This window comes from Trachinotus anak, unplaced genomic scaffold (assembly GCF_046630095.1).
Source record: "Trachinotus anak isolate AG129_WGS33_773 ecotype Australia unplaced genomic scaffold, CSIRO_AGI_Tana_v1 ptg000005l, whole genome shotgun sequence".
NCBI lineage: Eukaryota > Metazoa > Chordata > Actinopteri > Carangiformes > Carangidae > Trachinotus > Trachinotus anak.
The window spans coordinates 14,441,515-14,456,795 of NW_027273856.1; the positions used below are offsets into that span (position 1 = coordinate 14,441,515).

Here is a 15,281-nt window from a genome sequence, read left to right on the forward strand (position 1 = left end):
ACATCTTGAAAACAGCAGTAATTAATATACGAGTTTATAGCATCGGTGCGGTCCGTGAGGCGAGCACGGAGGCAGAGAAAGGCGTTTATGTAATGAACTACCTCTGCTCTGCTTTTTTTTTTTTTTCTTCCTCGGAGTCGAATCAGCCGGCTGAGTGAAAGAAGAGGATATTAAAAAACGCACCATCTAATGTATTCATAAGATATTCAAATGCAGAGCACGGCAGTGACTGGCTTCTGGATCAGTTAGCTTTAAAGGAGGAGCTTTTCAGGGTCACTAACACATTTTCTAATATTGAAAAATGAATGCACAAATGCCTTTCCAGTCTCTTTAAGAGCAGCATAACAATTAGACAGTTTTCTGCCGTGTTAAGCCCCACAGGTACGTTAAAAGTCTGAGAGTGGCTGACTGGGTCTGCTCCCCGTGATGTCAAGTCAGTCATTAATGGCTTGTCACCACAGTGCCTCTCCAAGTGAGCTGCGGGGGCGGGGGGGGTGGAGAGAGCCAGAGGAGCAGGGTTTTTCTAGAATAATGCACAACTCAAGTCTTCATTCACAGCCCCGAGAAATGGAGAGTGACTGCTTTTCCATTCTGAAAATCACCTTCGTGGAATGAGCACCTTTCTAGCCCCTCGGAACACGGCGTCTGCTAATACTGTTCACTGATCTCATGATCTCTGTGGAAACACGGGGGCCCCGGCTTGCTGACACCCGTGGAGGGGGGGCAGTGAAGGAGAGGAGGGGCAGGGCTGGGCTAGGCTAGGCTGGGCTGGGCTGAGTCATTGCTACTACAGCTGCAGGTCAAAGGGGGGTAAATGGGGCAGATCTGGTGCCTGAGCCTGCGTCACACTCTGGAAAGAAGAGAAGCTGTGTGGGGAAGTAGCTCATCACGCTGCCTGCCGGAGCTGTGTCTCAGGCAATATCACTGCTGCCACTTCAATCATGAGTGAAGAGCGCTGCCGTCCGCAGCAAGAGCCATATATTCTTTTTTTTTTTAAATGAGCACAGGGTTGATCAAAATCAGTTTGTCTCAGGCTGGTGGTTTAAGACCCTGCTTCGACCGACAGCTGCATCATGGTAGGACAGGATTTAAATTAAAAGTCAGGATATCTAAAAAGCCAGGTCAGGCTCTGGGCTTGGTAGTTTGAGACAAGTTGCACCTTGGGAATTGTGGGATCCAGCGCTTTTGCTTGCCCCATACTAGGGGCCGAAAGTGTGGATATCTCAAGTATCTCAAGATGTTCAAAAGGACACAACTGGCTCTGAGCCTAGCTTCTGATTGGCTCACCGACCTGTTGTTACTAGAAGCCTGAGAGAGGAGATGTAAAACTACATCAATGGATATCAACTCTTCAAATAATATACAGGAAAAGTGTAAAATATGGGACCTTTAAGACTATGTTGCAATGCTTCACTATTAATCACTTATACATTATAAAAGATAAGAAACAGCCAGTGTGACCATATGTATATTTGTATTATTATTTATATATATTATTAAAGTACAAGAGTTGCAAGTGTAAATACAGAGATACAGAGATACTAGGAACAAGTTTCTCTATGCACACACAGGGTAGAAAATACATCTACAGGGCATGAAAGCAAATGTCAGATTAAAGCAGTAAACACAGACAAGGAGCATCACTTAGTGCCCATAAACCCAAACCAGAATTAGAAGTGGGAAGAGAAAGGTCCATATTTCAAGGACTCCGTCTGGATGGGGGCAGAGAAAGCAGCCAAATTGGATGGAGTTAAGCTGCACTAACTGCTTGTTGTGACTCGGGAGAGAAGACTCAATCATCCCTTTGACCGGCCGACTCCGCTGAGAAAGGATACATTGTTCCCGTGTTTTGGGTGGATTATGAGGGGACATGTCACAACAGCAGGTTTTTGACAAGGTCTTGGGTGTCTGCTGTTGTGCGCCTTACTTGTCAGGAATGCTGATGAGGCCTAATGAGGTTTTAATCCAGCCGGAGTTATTAGTGGCAGGTCATCTTACAACAACCTGGGGTCAGGCTGCATTAAGGCTACAGAGGTCTGCTCCCATTGGATCACTGAGCATGACACAGACACGTCAGCCCTTCAGCAGCTTTTACACATCCAGAGAAAGGGGGGTTTTATCTCAACTCAACTCTCTTGAGACGGTAAAATTTGCAGATTTTGGAACATACTCCCGAATGGTATTTGTGAATTGCTCGTGATGAGGTGATCCACTGGAGTCCTGTCATTACAGTGTCATTTAAGAATTCACATCTTTGGTGTTAATTCCTCATTCATAAGCCTGGCTTTCATTTGAAAGCATTTTGCTGATCCGTAAAAAAAGACCCACAAAACAAATCAAAGCACGACTTCTGACAAGTGGCTTTTACCTTGGAGTTCAAGTCGTCCCCAGGATGGCTTTTCCAACTTGCTAAGACTTGTTAATTAATATGTTTTTCCCCAAGAGTAGCATGAGTCATCAACATTTCACAGTATGTTTACAGAAAGGATTTTGGGGCAGTTTAGTGTGCAGATTTGCAGTAAGCATATTTTTTGAAAGCATCATCTCCTTGGGGTGAGGTTTAGGAATCCAAAAAGCTTACCTTCTTTTTCCTCACTGGGGTCCTTAAGAATGGTGCTGTAAAATTATGGTGATTATAATTAAGATAATGATGATAATGATGTAAAGGTAATGGAAGTTGAACTTGAAGCAGCAAGCACAGCTGCAGAACCAGTAGCAGCAGTGGTACACACCGTTTCAAATCTTATTTTCTTTAATTGAAAAAGTCTGTAAGCAAATTAAGAATATTTCTGCCTGTAAAAAATCATCTTTGGAAACTTTCTTGTTGTAGGATATAATTGAGCATTTATATCCTACAACAAGAAAAAGAATGAGGCTGAGTTTGCTCTACAAGAATTAAGAAAAACAAACATGAATTTAATTTAATAAAGTTGGTTTGCATTAGAAAAAGGCTGAAATATTGCTCTAGCAGACTTAAAGCACCACTAATCAATATTTTTTGGTATCACCGGATCAAATTTAAGTGTAATGTGAACAAGGTCATCACAGTGACAAACAAATAAGGAACAGTGATCCTTAACTCTGCAGTTGCCCCCTGTTATACCTAGCATATCACCATCTCTCATCTCTTTGTTTTGGTTTGATTGTTTTTCTCTATTGTTGACTCTCATGAATTAATCTCCTGCAGCAGGTATTATCAGTGAAAAAGCTTTAATAAACCCGCTGCAGGCTCCATGCACAGCGGCAAACAACAGACAAACAAAGTTAGCAACTAGTTTGTGAATATATATAGCTAAGACCCAAAATATTAACCTGGGGACTTGATCAGATATCAGAAGAAAGAAAACTTCAGGGAAGTGAGTTGTTGATGTGTATTTGTCAGGCAGACAGAAACAGAACTCTGACTGAATACTAATGTTACCCTGTTTCTGCTAGATGTTCAATTAGTTTGCAACACATTCACCATATCAATCTTATAAGGTGATAATATGTCAATGTTGTGTTTACAGCTTAGTTACAGCAGCCAAAAAACAAAAATAAATCACTATATGCAGCTTTAATTGTGGACAAAGGGACCTTTAACCTTAAATTACATTTAATATATAGGTCTGTGTGGCTGTCTCCTTTGATATGTCTGACATTGCAATTATAGATTTTGCAGCAGTATTTCCAGGAGGAGTTTTAGCAGCATTAGCAGGAGTTGTTGTTTTCGTAGCATTAAGAGTAGCATGAGCAGCAGCTGTAGCTGAAGCATTATTAGTAATGAAATCAGAGGTTCAGCAGCAGTAGCTGGAGCTACAGCAGCAATAGCATTGGCAACCGTAGTGGTACAGTACTAGCCGTTGTTTTTTTTCGCAGTAGTAGCAGGAGCTGTGCTAGTCGTCGCAGCAGTAGCATTAGGAGTAGTTACAGTAAATCAAAAGGCTGTAGGTCTCTGCTGAGACACTACATGGCACCAGTGTGGGTTTAAGCTCCATCTGCAAAAGGTTGTTAAGTTCAGTGCCATCATTTACCTTCGGTATTGACATCTAATAAATAAAACTGTGTATGTGCGCTGTTTAGCAAATCTAAATGTGATAGCACTCACTCGGGCAGCCAGACACTTCAAATGAGTCACTCAAAGAGCCAGAGATAATTGGTGTGCACAAGACTGGTGTCAGAGGGTTACAGGTACACCCCTCTCCCTCTAAGAGGCTTTTTCAACAGCTCTGTCATCAGGGAGAGTAAGTGCCTGCTTGTTCCACTGGAAATGTTGGAATTAATTGAACTGAATTGTTAGTCATAATCTACATGTTGCAGTTTTTCCTCTGGCTTGGGGTAACGCTATCTTCCGCTGTTTGCACTGTAATTGAAATTTCGATCATGAGGTGTAAACATTTAGGAGCGCGCCATGAATATTCACGAGCTGGTGAGTGTCTCCCTGAGTGTTGGCGGAGGGGTCAGCGCAGCTGATGTGTGGCCGGCTTGTATGCGTGTGCATGCAGAGAGGGTTTGCCCTTCACTTATTGACATGCTCTTGTCTAAACAGCTCCGTCCCAGGTCAGTGAGGTCATCAAGGAAAAGGTGCAACAGCGCAGCATCCAGCTCTCCTGGCAGGAGCCGCACCAACCCAACGGCGTCATCACGGAATATGAAATCAAATACTATGAAAAAGTGAGTTTGTTTGTGTCTGTGTGTCTGTCTGAAACCTTTTCCCTTCCTCCCTTCAGTTCACATTCACTTTTTGCCGACTCTTCATTTTGTATTCTGTCTGCATGCTGCTGTGAGTGGAATTCACAAGATTCTGCAAGTACCGTCTTTGTCTCATAATTGCAATAATGAATGAGATGCTCATAAGATTTTAATCAGGCTATAGTCCTTCACAGCCACCCCCACGCACATGTTAGCGCACACACAATCCGTGGTTGCTGCACAGCCAGAATTAGCAATCTGTTACTGTTATCTCCTCTCCCCTCCCACATAGATTATATTGCTGCTTCCCCCACGATTCAAGTCTCAACACATCAGCTCTTTACAGCAAAGGTTTAATGGAGCGAATTTAACCCAGCAAATCAAAGGCAGGGTAGCAGAGCTCCAGTGCCAGTCCTGCTGGCCACAGCCTCTCGCACACACACTGACAAATCAGTCTCCTATGTCACGTACTGTGGCTGTGGTCTGCCCAGCTGTAAAAGTGGAAAATTGGAAACAACAACTACACCCCTAACAGACCCTGGCATTCCATTTGGGCTTTTGCCGAGCAAAACATTTACAGTTCAACAATAAAGTACACAATGCGTGCAGCCCGTGCATCCAAATGGATTCCTTGATGGAGAAGATATTTTTATGTGTTTTTATGTTCTCCATGTGGCGGAATGTCTAATGGTAAGTTATTACAGGTTACTATGGTGAAAATTTGAGGTTTTCTTTCACCTACAGTCAGCATAAAGCATAATAAGAAAAACGTTCAGCAAATTTATTTTCATACTTTAAATAAATCTCATAGTAAATCTCAAGGAGAAGCAAGCCGTGGTACATCGTTATATCGCCCACCCCAGGGTGGAATTTGCTACAGCTCACTTGCTTGTATGGTAACACACATTTCCACAGCAGTTCTCAGTTCATCAGTGGACCTTTACCAGAAATACTGGTTTCCTTAGTTAATGTGCTCCAAGTGATTCAACGCCGTTGTTTTTTTTAACACTGTTAAGCTACTGTCAATAAACCTCGCTTCCTACACATATAACGACATGATGCCCTTTAAAAGCCACTGGAAGATTTTTAATATTAAACATCTGTGCATGAAGCCTTAAGTTTCATTGATGTTCAAAAAAAAAGACAAAAAAAAAAAAAACAAAAACAGCAAAGTAGTCATATTCTACAAATGGGAGTTAGTGCTATAGAAATATATGTTATGCTTAATTTACCAAGACAACAACTAAACACGGGAAGCGTTGAGGTGTATCAACACCAAAACAAACCAGCAGCAGAACGGAAAACATGGATGCTTCTTACTGAAGTTTGTAAAATTATGCAAAAAACAGGAAACATGGAGTGAAGCCTCTCTCCCATGAAAGCCTGTTGTAGATGAAGCTGCAGCTCTGATAAATGAAACATTAATAAGGTATATGCTATTTTAGAATTCATGATATATTGACTGAATATTACAACGGGTACTAAATGTGAATATTTTCATCTTAAATCAGCACTCTGTGTATCTAGTTGGATGAAACGTTGTTAAATCACACTCATTTCATTTTCAAAGAGCAGGTAATTACATCCTCTGAAGTATATCTGCCGTATTTTTGAAGCAAAGATGTGAAGATAACAACACTTCAATATGACTCAATTATTGGCTGGACTTTCACACAGCCAGTTAGATGTTCTTTTTTTACCTATAACTGCTTTTTGGAGTAAAAGATGAATTTATTCTCTGCACAGGATCAGAAGGACAAGATCTACTCCACAGTCCGGTCCAAGTCCACATCAGCTACGGTGAACAACCTGAAGCCCAGCACGGCCTATGTGTTCCAGATCAGGGCCTTCACCGAGGCAGGGTACGGGACCTACGGCCCCAGACTGGAGATAACCACCAAGGAAGAGGCCACAGGTAGGGGGGGTCTGCAGAGACTAATATGCAAGAACATACACCTTTTCCACTGCTAGTGCTACAGTCGTGCATTATATGCCTGATGTATAGTAGAATGTAAACCAACACATATAAATTATTCAGATATGAACAGATGATGAGCTCTGAGGATATAAACAGCATCCACATATCACCCAGAGCAGTTCTGTTTTGTATTTTCCCACAGTTCAAACCATTCTACTCATTTCAACATGGACCATGAACACATTTAGATTCTGTCAGTATTTTTTTTTATGCAAACATATGCATACACGAGTATAAACTGCAAAGAGAAGATGGCAGTTTAGACAATTTCTAATGTAGACTGTGTTTCATAGATAGCTTTGTTGCTAAGTGCTCATTGCTGAAAAGTAGATCATTAAAAGGTTAATGAGGTCATAAGATGAGATGTACATGTCTTTTTTGAATATAAAGCAGGTCTAGGTTCTATATTAATACTGTGAAAGTATCAAAGCCTCAGTCATGGATATCAACACTTTAGATAAAACAGGGAAAGTGTATACTATGGGACCTTTAAGTAGTTCAGTTTTACTTGGAAAAGTGTCTTTCCTTTTTCTTTTTTTCACCAGTCAAAATCATTTTGAGGTCAATCTCAGTCCAGCATGTTTTCCATTGATTCTGAGTCAGTTATAATGAGTTCATTTTGCATGTGTGCTAAATAAAAAAAACAAAACAAAAACATCTTTAATTGAAATCCACACTAACTGGCCACAACAGAAATGTAAAAGTGTGAACTAACTGCATGTATGAGTAAACAAAGGTGGTAATATTGGAGAATAAGCTGTGTGCAGCATTAAGTGAGAGCTGATGTGTCTCTGAGATACAGTCTTAACACTTTTCATCCCTCCAGTGTTCACCCTCACTTTCCCTGCATGTTTGCAAATGTCTTGTTTCGTAGATTTTAGCATGTCTTTAAATGCCCCATACCACCCCCCAACCCCCTCCTCTCCCCCAGTGGAGGCAGCGTTTGACCGCAGCAGTATATCAGCACATCATTTTGGAGCTCAGGCTTTCAGCTCCAGATTTATGTGCAACCTGTTAATGTTTCCAGCTATTATAGTAATAGCCCAGGGAAATTATTTGCTTTCAAGCAAAGCAAACACAAATTGCTTTGACTTTATGCTGACAAGACATCATGGGAGAAAAATCTCGAAGCATAAGGACAAGCTACTGTAGCGTCATGAGGATAAACTCATTTAAAGCTAATCAGTTACATTAGCTCTACCCTGAGTATCACAGTGTGTTGTTGTGGGTTTTGGTGAGGGATGCTGCTGTGAGCTGTTTTGTGCTATAGATGATAAGGTTGAGCATTATATACATAGGTACTGTAATAATAATAATAATAATGATAATAATAATAATTGTTAAGCACCTTGAGCTGCACTGTTTGCAAAGACGGTGCAAAACAAAAAAAAAAGATACATATGCCCGGTCTTATAAACGGTGACTTGTTTGATGGTTGTAATGTAACTGTAATGTTAACTTATTATCATTATTATTATTATTATTATATATTCCTTCTAAGTTAAATTCCCTCTTTTGATTTGTGAAGACCCCCATTAGTCAACTGCTTCATTTGTAGCTGCACCATCCAACCTGGCCACCAGAATACGCCCCCGCCCACCTCACTTCCAACATTTCTGCACAAAAGGACACGTTAATTACTCAGACCACACGCGGAGTGTGTCCTGTAACAAGGTTAGAAGTTTGCAGTCCTGCCAAAGTGTCCTTGTCCAGCGCAGTCAACCACTGGTCTCCTCTGTGACGGCCTCAAGAGAGAAACCTGCTGCTGTGAAATATGACAGTTGAGTCCTTTTAATTCCTCCTAAAGATCGACAATTGGGGAAAATATCGAAAAGCAACAGCTGATCAAATGTCACCATGGTTTTCATCCCCCACTTCTCAGAGAGGCCAGGAAAACAAAACAAAATAAATCTCTTCTCTTTCCAAGTATTTATACATCTCAGATTCACTTGATTTAAAATGCATGACTTTCTCCCCACAAACACCACTCGCGTTGACTTCATACGGCGAGCCGTTCTACGGGGCAATCGGCAGTGTGTCAATGCAAACAGTCTGAGCACTGTGAGAGCTCTGAATGGGAAACAATCCAACCTGAATGTGTCTTTGTTTGAGATGAAGGGCATCGCCGTTGCCGTCTGGGACTATTAAGCCCACTTTCTGAAACAGTAGAGCCGTGTGTATAAGGACGGCTCAAAAATAGAAGCGTCCCTCCTCCACTCTCTGAGGGGAAGGAGAGGAAGGAGGAGGGGGAGGGTTATCAATCTCCAGGCCGCTCATTGGGCTCAATTATGTCCTGCAGATTTAATGTGCTGAAGTTCTCATTGTGCATTTCTCTCTTTGTGCATGTGTGTTTGCGTGTGTGTGTCTGTGTGTGTGCGTCTCATCAGCTGCGATTGTCTCCAGCGAGCAGAACCCCGTCATCATCATAGCGGTGGTGGCCGTGGCGGGGACCATCATCCTGGTGTTCATGGTGTTCGGCTTCATCATCGGGAGAAGGTACGCTCTCGCGGGCCCCATTGACTCTCCGCTCCTGTGAGTCTGCGCTTGTCAATTAGCCTTTCTGTCACTCACAGGCCTCCACGTCTGTGGAGTCGTCACATGCGCACACACACGTGCACCCATCATCTTGTGGCATGCTGTGCTAATGGGTCGTAATGCAGCCCCCCCCCCCACCCCCCCAGCCCCAACAAAAATTTTAAGCTTTTTTTTTTTTTTGCCAGAGCCATTATGAGACAAGTACTCCAGAGCGAGAAAGCTTTGGCTCTGCATTCCTGTGTGTGACTGTGTGAGATCCTGAGGGCGGGATGAAGTATGGCGCTTTTTTTTTTTTTCCACCATCACAAAGCACCCTGCCCATTGTCATTATCACCATTTCCTCACATACTTCAGCTGTGTTTTCATCTGCACGAACGGCTTTTCATCAGAGCTTGCTTTTAACGTTGGCTTCATCAGAATTAGCCTCCCCTTGCCTGCCTTCTTCTCTGAGTCATAACTTGTGGGATGCCACACCCCACTGGAATCAATGTGACTTCAACTTGAACTTTAACTTTTCCAGTAATAGCAGAATCAGTGATGGCAAGTGAAGAGAAAGATCCATAAATCTGTGCAGCTAGCTGCTAATGCTAATTTCTCCAAAAGATGCACCATCAATTGATAACAATTAACATTTTGATTTTTTAAGCTCTATAAACCAGGAATGTTCATGGTCCAGTGTCATCAAAATGTAATATTTACAGTATGTAATGTTGAGTTATCCAATGTTAGGCTGGAAAACAGAGCATAAGTGTATCTCAGCTAACTCACCAACTCCATGACGACATTACACTTCCTGTTTGCATCACCCAATTGATGCAAATGGAACTCAGATCTCAAAACGCCTACATTCCAAAATTCTCATTTCAAGATTTGCTCTTCCTGATATTCTCTCAGCATTGAAACCCAGCACTCTCCTGGTAAATGTAATGCTACTGTAGGTTTGTGCTTTAACCATCAGTTGTAATTATTTCAACTTCATCGTGTTTTCCTGTCAGTTTTCTACGGCAGTCATTAGGTTTCCACACACTGGCACTCTGCATGTAATGGGGTTTTAAACTCTGTGATTGGATGCACCTTAGATGTCATAATTGATGTTTCTCCTTAAGTGTGAATGTACATAGGCTTGTGCATTTGACTCTGTATCATTGAACCACATTGTCTATTGTACTGATGATTCAACCAGGAGAGTTTCACGTCGCTCTGACCCTTGAAGGGCTTCAAGTCTCCTAATGAAGTCTCTGCATAAAAAAAGGAGACTTTTAGATCTCCCATATTGTTATTTTATACAGCAAAGAAAGACAATAGGAAGCAACATAAAACATAAAAAATAGCTGGTTTGGTTTGCACGGCTGGGTATCGAACTTCAACACTTTTATGGACCAGCCAAATTGGTGTGGTACTATCGAGGACTGAAATGTGTCATGCGATACCACATTTCGATACCTAAGGAATAAATGAATAAATATCATAAGCATCAGCGATCCAATCAGCATGCAGCATGCTTGGACCAAGACCTAATAATGCTGGTGATTGGCTGTTTACTTGCAACAAAAGCAAAACTACAATTTGTTGCGTAATGTGAATTGTACTTGTTCAAATGGATTTGATAAAACTGGTATAGAAAAAAGGGTATCAAACTCAAAGCATTGGTATCAGTGCCAATATTGAAATACTTTGACCAATACCCAGCCCTGTTCTGTTTGTCTTACATTATATCCAAGGAACAGACACTGTCCTCTATACATGAACAGATATAAACAGATAAAAACCTGTGGCAATGCACGCAGAATCAAATCAAATTTCAAAATACTGTCATCAAACATTTTGTTTTTCATTTAAAAAAGAAAGCATAAATACTATCAATAACATGTCAGTTGATGGCATTTATAGCTTCTTCTGAATAAAACAGCTTATAGCATGAGCATGAGAGGTCTCTCTCTGCATTGAAATCAGCAGTTTAAGAAAAACGTTCAAACCTTAACTAAAGGTCCGACTTCCTGGCTTTTTCAAACCAGCGTCATAGGCCTGAAAGTAAAGGCAGTGAAAACAGGATGGAGTTGAAAGAGTTGAAAAAAAAAAGCAGTATGAACAGTGGATAGTTGCTACAAGTGTATTTTCATCTACAGTAAGTGCATATCCATCACTTGTGGCTTGAGGGAACCTTCAACACGTTGATATTTATTGTAAGACATGTTGAACAGTCCTCTGCAGTGTGTGTATTATCTGATGGGTTGCATGATTAGATGCTGGAGCTACTTTCCCAGGATAGGCTGTTGGGTTCAGTGCTCCTGCTGCTCAGCTGGGTTTTGTCAGGAGATTTGTCGCACGCAGCGTTAGTTGCCACATTAAAATTCTTGTAATTGAGGGCGCTTATTTCTCCTGCACAATCAGCTGATTCTGCCACTCTTCTTCTTCTCTCCCTGTGCAGGCACTGCGGGTACAGCAAGGCGGATCAGGAGGGAGATGAGGAACTCTACTTTCAGTGTGAGTGCCTTCACTCATCAGCCCACACACACGCTTATATATGTACTGTATATACACATCTAAACACACAAGGACAGAGACATCTGAAGCACTGCATAATCAGCAGGATAGGGTGCCTTAAAACCTATTAGCACCCACAGGCCGTGACTGTTTTATCCCAGTTCATTTGAGCCAAGGCTGGGAACAATCAGGCGAACATCTGGTGCTGATCGGCTGCACTCACTCTGCAGAGATGAAGAAGTCAGGAAACTACAAACGCATGAACGTGACAGCTGTCAGGGTGGGAGTAAAGGGCTGACCCATGAGGAGGGAGGGTCCTTAAAAAAATGTGAAAGCCATAACATAGATGGTTTTAACAAGTGACAGAGTTTCTAGTGTAGGCACAGTTTGCTCTGTTGTAGGTGCTGCTTCTAGGCGCCTTCTATCAGTGTGAGGGTTTTTTTTTTTTAACACTGATACACCACCCCTAATGATGCCCCCGGAGATACAGCTGCAGACAGCTTCCCCAAGTGGAGCCGTAATGATCCACGCTGTAGGCAAACTGCTGATTTGGAAACAAAAGGGTCAGGGGTGTCACGAAGTGTGCAGCTAGAGCAGAGGCAGCGCTGGTGAGCCGAGGTTGGCTACTGCTAAGTATCTGCCAGATCCACCTCAGCAGCTCACAGGTCACACCTGCTAAAGAAAGAAAAGGAAAAAAAAAAAAAAACGGGGAGAAAACACAAACGAGGCTTGTGCCGGGCTTAATGGAGGGATCTGCCATGCAATATCAAATGACGAGAGGCTGCCAGGGCGACAGAAGCCAGATAGCGACCAAATTCAACATATAGACCCAATTTGTCTGCCATGTAGCGGCGAGGAAGTCGCGATAAGACATCTCCTATCAGATCCTCTGACATCTTGAATGGACAAAGCAATTATGGGAGCAAGTGGAGGGAAATCTCAGCTGCCGGCGCCCCCCTCTCTGGAGCACAATGTGTTTGTTGTATTTACACTGCTGGATTGGCCACCGTGCCTTCTCTCCAGCTGGTGAGCTCGCTGCTCAGTTGTGTTGTTTTGTCCAGTGTTTACCCAGTGTGTTAAGGCTGTACTATCTCATTAAAATTTAAAGTTGACAGGTTATATTGTTATCAGTGGAATTTAAAATGCATCGTGTAATAGCCCCCTTGAGTGGTCTGTTCACTTAATAGTGCATAATACTGTAATTTGCTGTTAATTTGGAGAAATGGTAACCCCCCTACTCCATCTGTGGCCTTTCTCTAACCTTGTTGGTTTTTCATTATTTTCTACAAACTGCTTCCACTCTCACCTCATGGATATTCATGAACTGGTCACTTATCAGTGTTATTTGAAATTACATGGATTTAATTTTTAAGAAAACCTTAAATGTCTCGCCTGAGGCTTCAGACCAACAAAAAGAATAAAAAATGTGCTTTCCCCACTTCCCTACAAATTCTGATTCAGTTTCATTTATGGAGATTTACTTCATATTTGCATCTGCAGTGAGTTTTTTGCAGCCCCAGTACCGTCTGCATCAGTCATAAAGGCTGATGTTTAGTTGCCCTGAGAGCTCAACATACTGCAAAAAAAACACACATGTGGAGAACACATGCATGCAAGCAAATACAGAAACACGGTGCAAGTAGCACAGACAACAACTGAAGTTTTTTTAAGGGACATAAAAGTGACACACTTGTTGTTCAATGCTTTTAACTTCAAAAGTCACATAGAATTGAACAACAAGTGCATCCCTGCTGGGTTCGTCAGTTTTTTGTGTCCCATGGAAACACTTTCGTTGTCTGTGCTACTTGCACCGTGTTTCTGTATTTGCTTGTGTTTAATGAATTTGGATGCATTTTCTTAGGCTGCAGTGTGTTGAGCTGTCAGGGCCACTGCACTGATGGGACAGCAGCAGAAATAACTTAATACCTGATTGTCAAGTTTAATAACTACCAGAGTGGGACTACATCAAAACCGAAGATCATAATCGTTTGTATGAAAGCGCTTTTGCATCTGTTTCATTTGGGTTCACAGCTTGTTAATGGGTTGTTTATTTCCTCCACAAAATCAGTTAATTCTTTACTTTGAAAACCATCTATCTGAATTCATGTGATTTAAAATCAGCTCTGTTTTCTCCAGAAGGTCATTTCAAGGTTGTGAAGTGGGATCTCAACATAAATTAAATCAAATTATTACAGTGCTTCTTTCACTGCTTTCATAAAAGGGATCTGAGTGGCATCATGTGCTATGAGCTAACGCGAGCGGTGAGGCAGATCCCTTTTGTTTAGCGAGCAAGTCTCAGCTGCGGGGAGGTGAAAGGTAACTGGCGACCTCATAAAAGCATCACGTATGGGTTACTCAAATCTTTGCTTCCCTTTTTGTGATGAATTTCCCCTTGTGTGTGAAAAACCCTCCTGACACTGCCCGCTCTACTGTTCAGCAATTCCCTCTGAATCACTGGTCTTGGTAATCGTTTGCCTGTCAAGCGCCCGCTGGTGCGCAGTGTGCATATTTAATCGTAACAGTAATCCTCTTACCTTTCTACAGTCAAATTTCCAGGCACCAAAACCTACATCGACCCTGAGACATATGAGGACCCGAACAGGGCTGTCCATCAATTTGCCAAGGAGCTGGATGCCTCCTGCATTAAAATCGAGCGGGTTATTGGAGCAGGTGAGCCCCCCCCCCCCACCGTGTCTCTCAGCTCTTTGCTGTTTTGTCACTCCGCGCTCTCATATATCACACTGACAGCCAAATATTTACACCTTGAGTAGGGACACAGCTTTATGCATCGTATATTGATAGCGCAATTGCAAAGAGGGGAAAAAGTTCATTGCAATTAATGTGTGTCTGGTAGAGGCAGTTGCAGCCATTCCCGCAGCTGAAAAATTGCTGCCACATGGGTTTTACAGAGGCGGTCAATGACAGTGTCTATGCATCTCTAGCATGTCTTATTATAGGTCTTGGTTACACTCCCCTGAGTATAACAAGATGTCGCACTGCAATTTGTATTCCACCACAGCACAGCTGCTTTGTCTCAAAATACACTAATAAATTTGTCATTGTGAAGTGCTTGATTTTTTTTTTCTTTAGCTACCGCACAGATCCCTCACTCACAAATGTTTTCATCCCACACAGGAGAGTTCGGGGAGGTGTGCAGCGGCCGGCTGAAGCTGCCCGGGAAGCGGGACGTGTCGGTCGCGATCAAGACCTTAAAGGTGGGCTACACGGAGAAGCAGAGGCGGGACTTCCTGTGCGAGGCGAGCATCATGGGACAGTTTGACCATCCCAATGTCGTTCACTTGGAAGGCGTCGTCACGAGAGGTAAACTGTGAAGGCAATTCAAACCCTGACCATGGAAATATATTTAGCTTTGGGAGGCAAAAGTTAGAGTGACATTATATCTGATTCAATTAGCCACTCTCCCTGTTTAACATTTTCTCATTTAGACAGCGTAATAAAAGGAGCAGATGGTAACTTTTAATTAAAAGCCAATGAAACCCGCAGCTAAAAATAACTTGGAAGCAGTTTCGGCTAAGTTGTTTATTGTGGAGCAGTTTGTAAGCAAACAAAATTTAGGTATCAATTAATCATCTCCCTTTTTTTTGTCCATTTT

The 15,281-nt window shown here is 42.2% G+C and overlaps 1 protein-coding gene across 7 annotated transcripts in view; it reads left to right on the forward strand.

The window, feature by feature from the left end:
* epha7 (eph receptor A7) overlaps positions 1 to 15,281 on the forward strand; it is a 96,877-nt gene that overhangs the window by 67,186 nt on the left and 14,410 nt on the right. For 2 of the 7 annotated variants that reach the window (XM_071478464.1, XM_071478469.1), the window contains exons 6-11: positions 4,529 to 4,653; positions 6,418 to 6,586; positions 9,037 to 9,181; positions 11,613 to 11,668; positions 14,213 to 14,338; positions 14,804 to 14,989. In XM_071478464.1, the coding sequence (XP_071334565.1) occupies positions 4,529 to 4,653; positions 6,418 to 6,586; positions 9,037 to 9,181; positions 11,613 to 11,668; positions 14,213 to 14,338; positions 14,804 to 14,989 (807 nt within the window). The remainder of the gene's footprint in view (positions 1 to 4,528; positions 4,654 to 6,417; positions 6,587 to 9,036; positions 9,182 to 11,612; positions 11,669 to 14,212; positions 14,339 to 14,803; positions 14,990 to 15,281) is intronic. The other 5 variants (XM_071478468.1, XM_071478471.1, XM_071478467.1 and 2 more) reach the window with 3 other exon arrangements.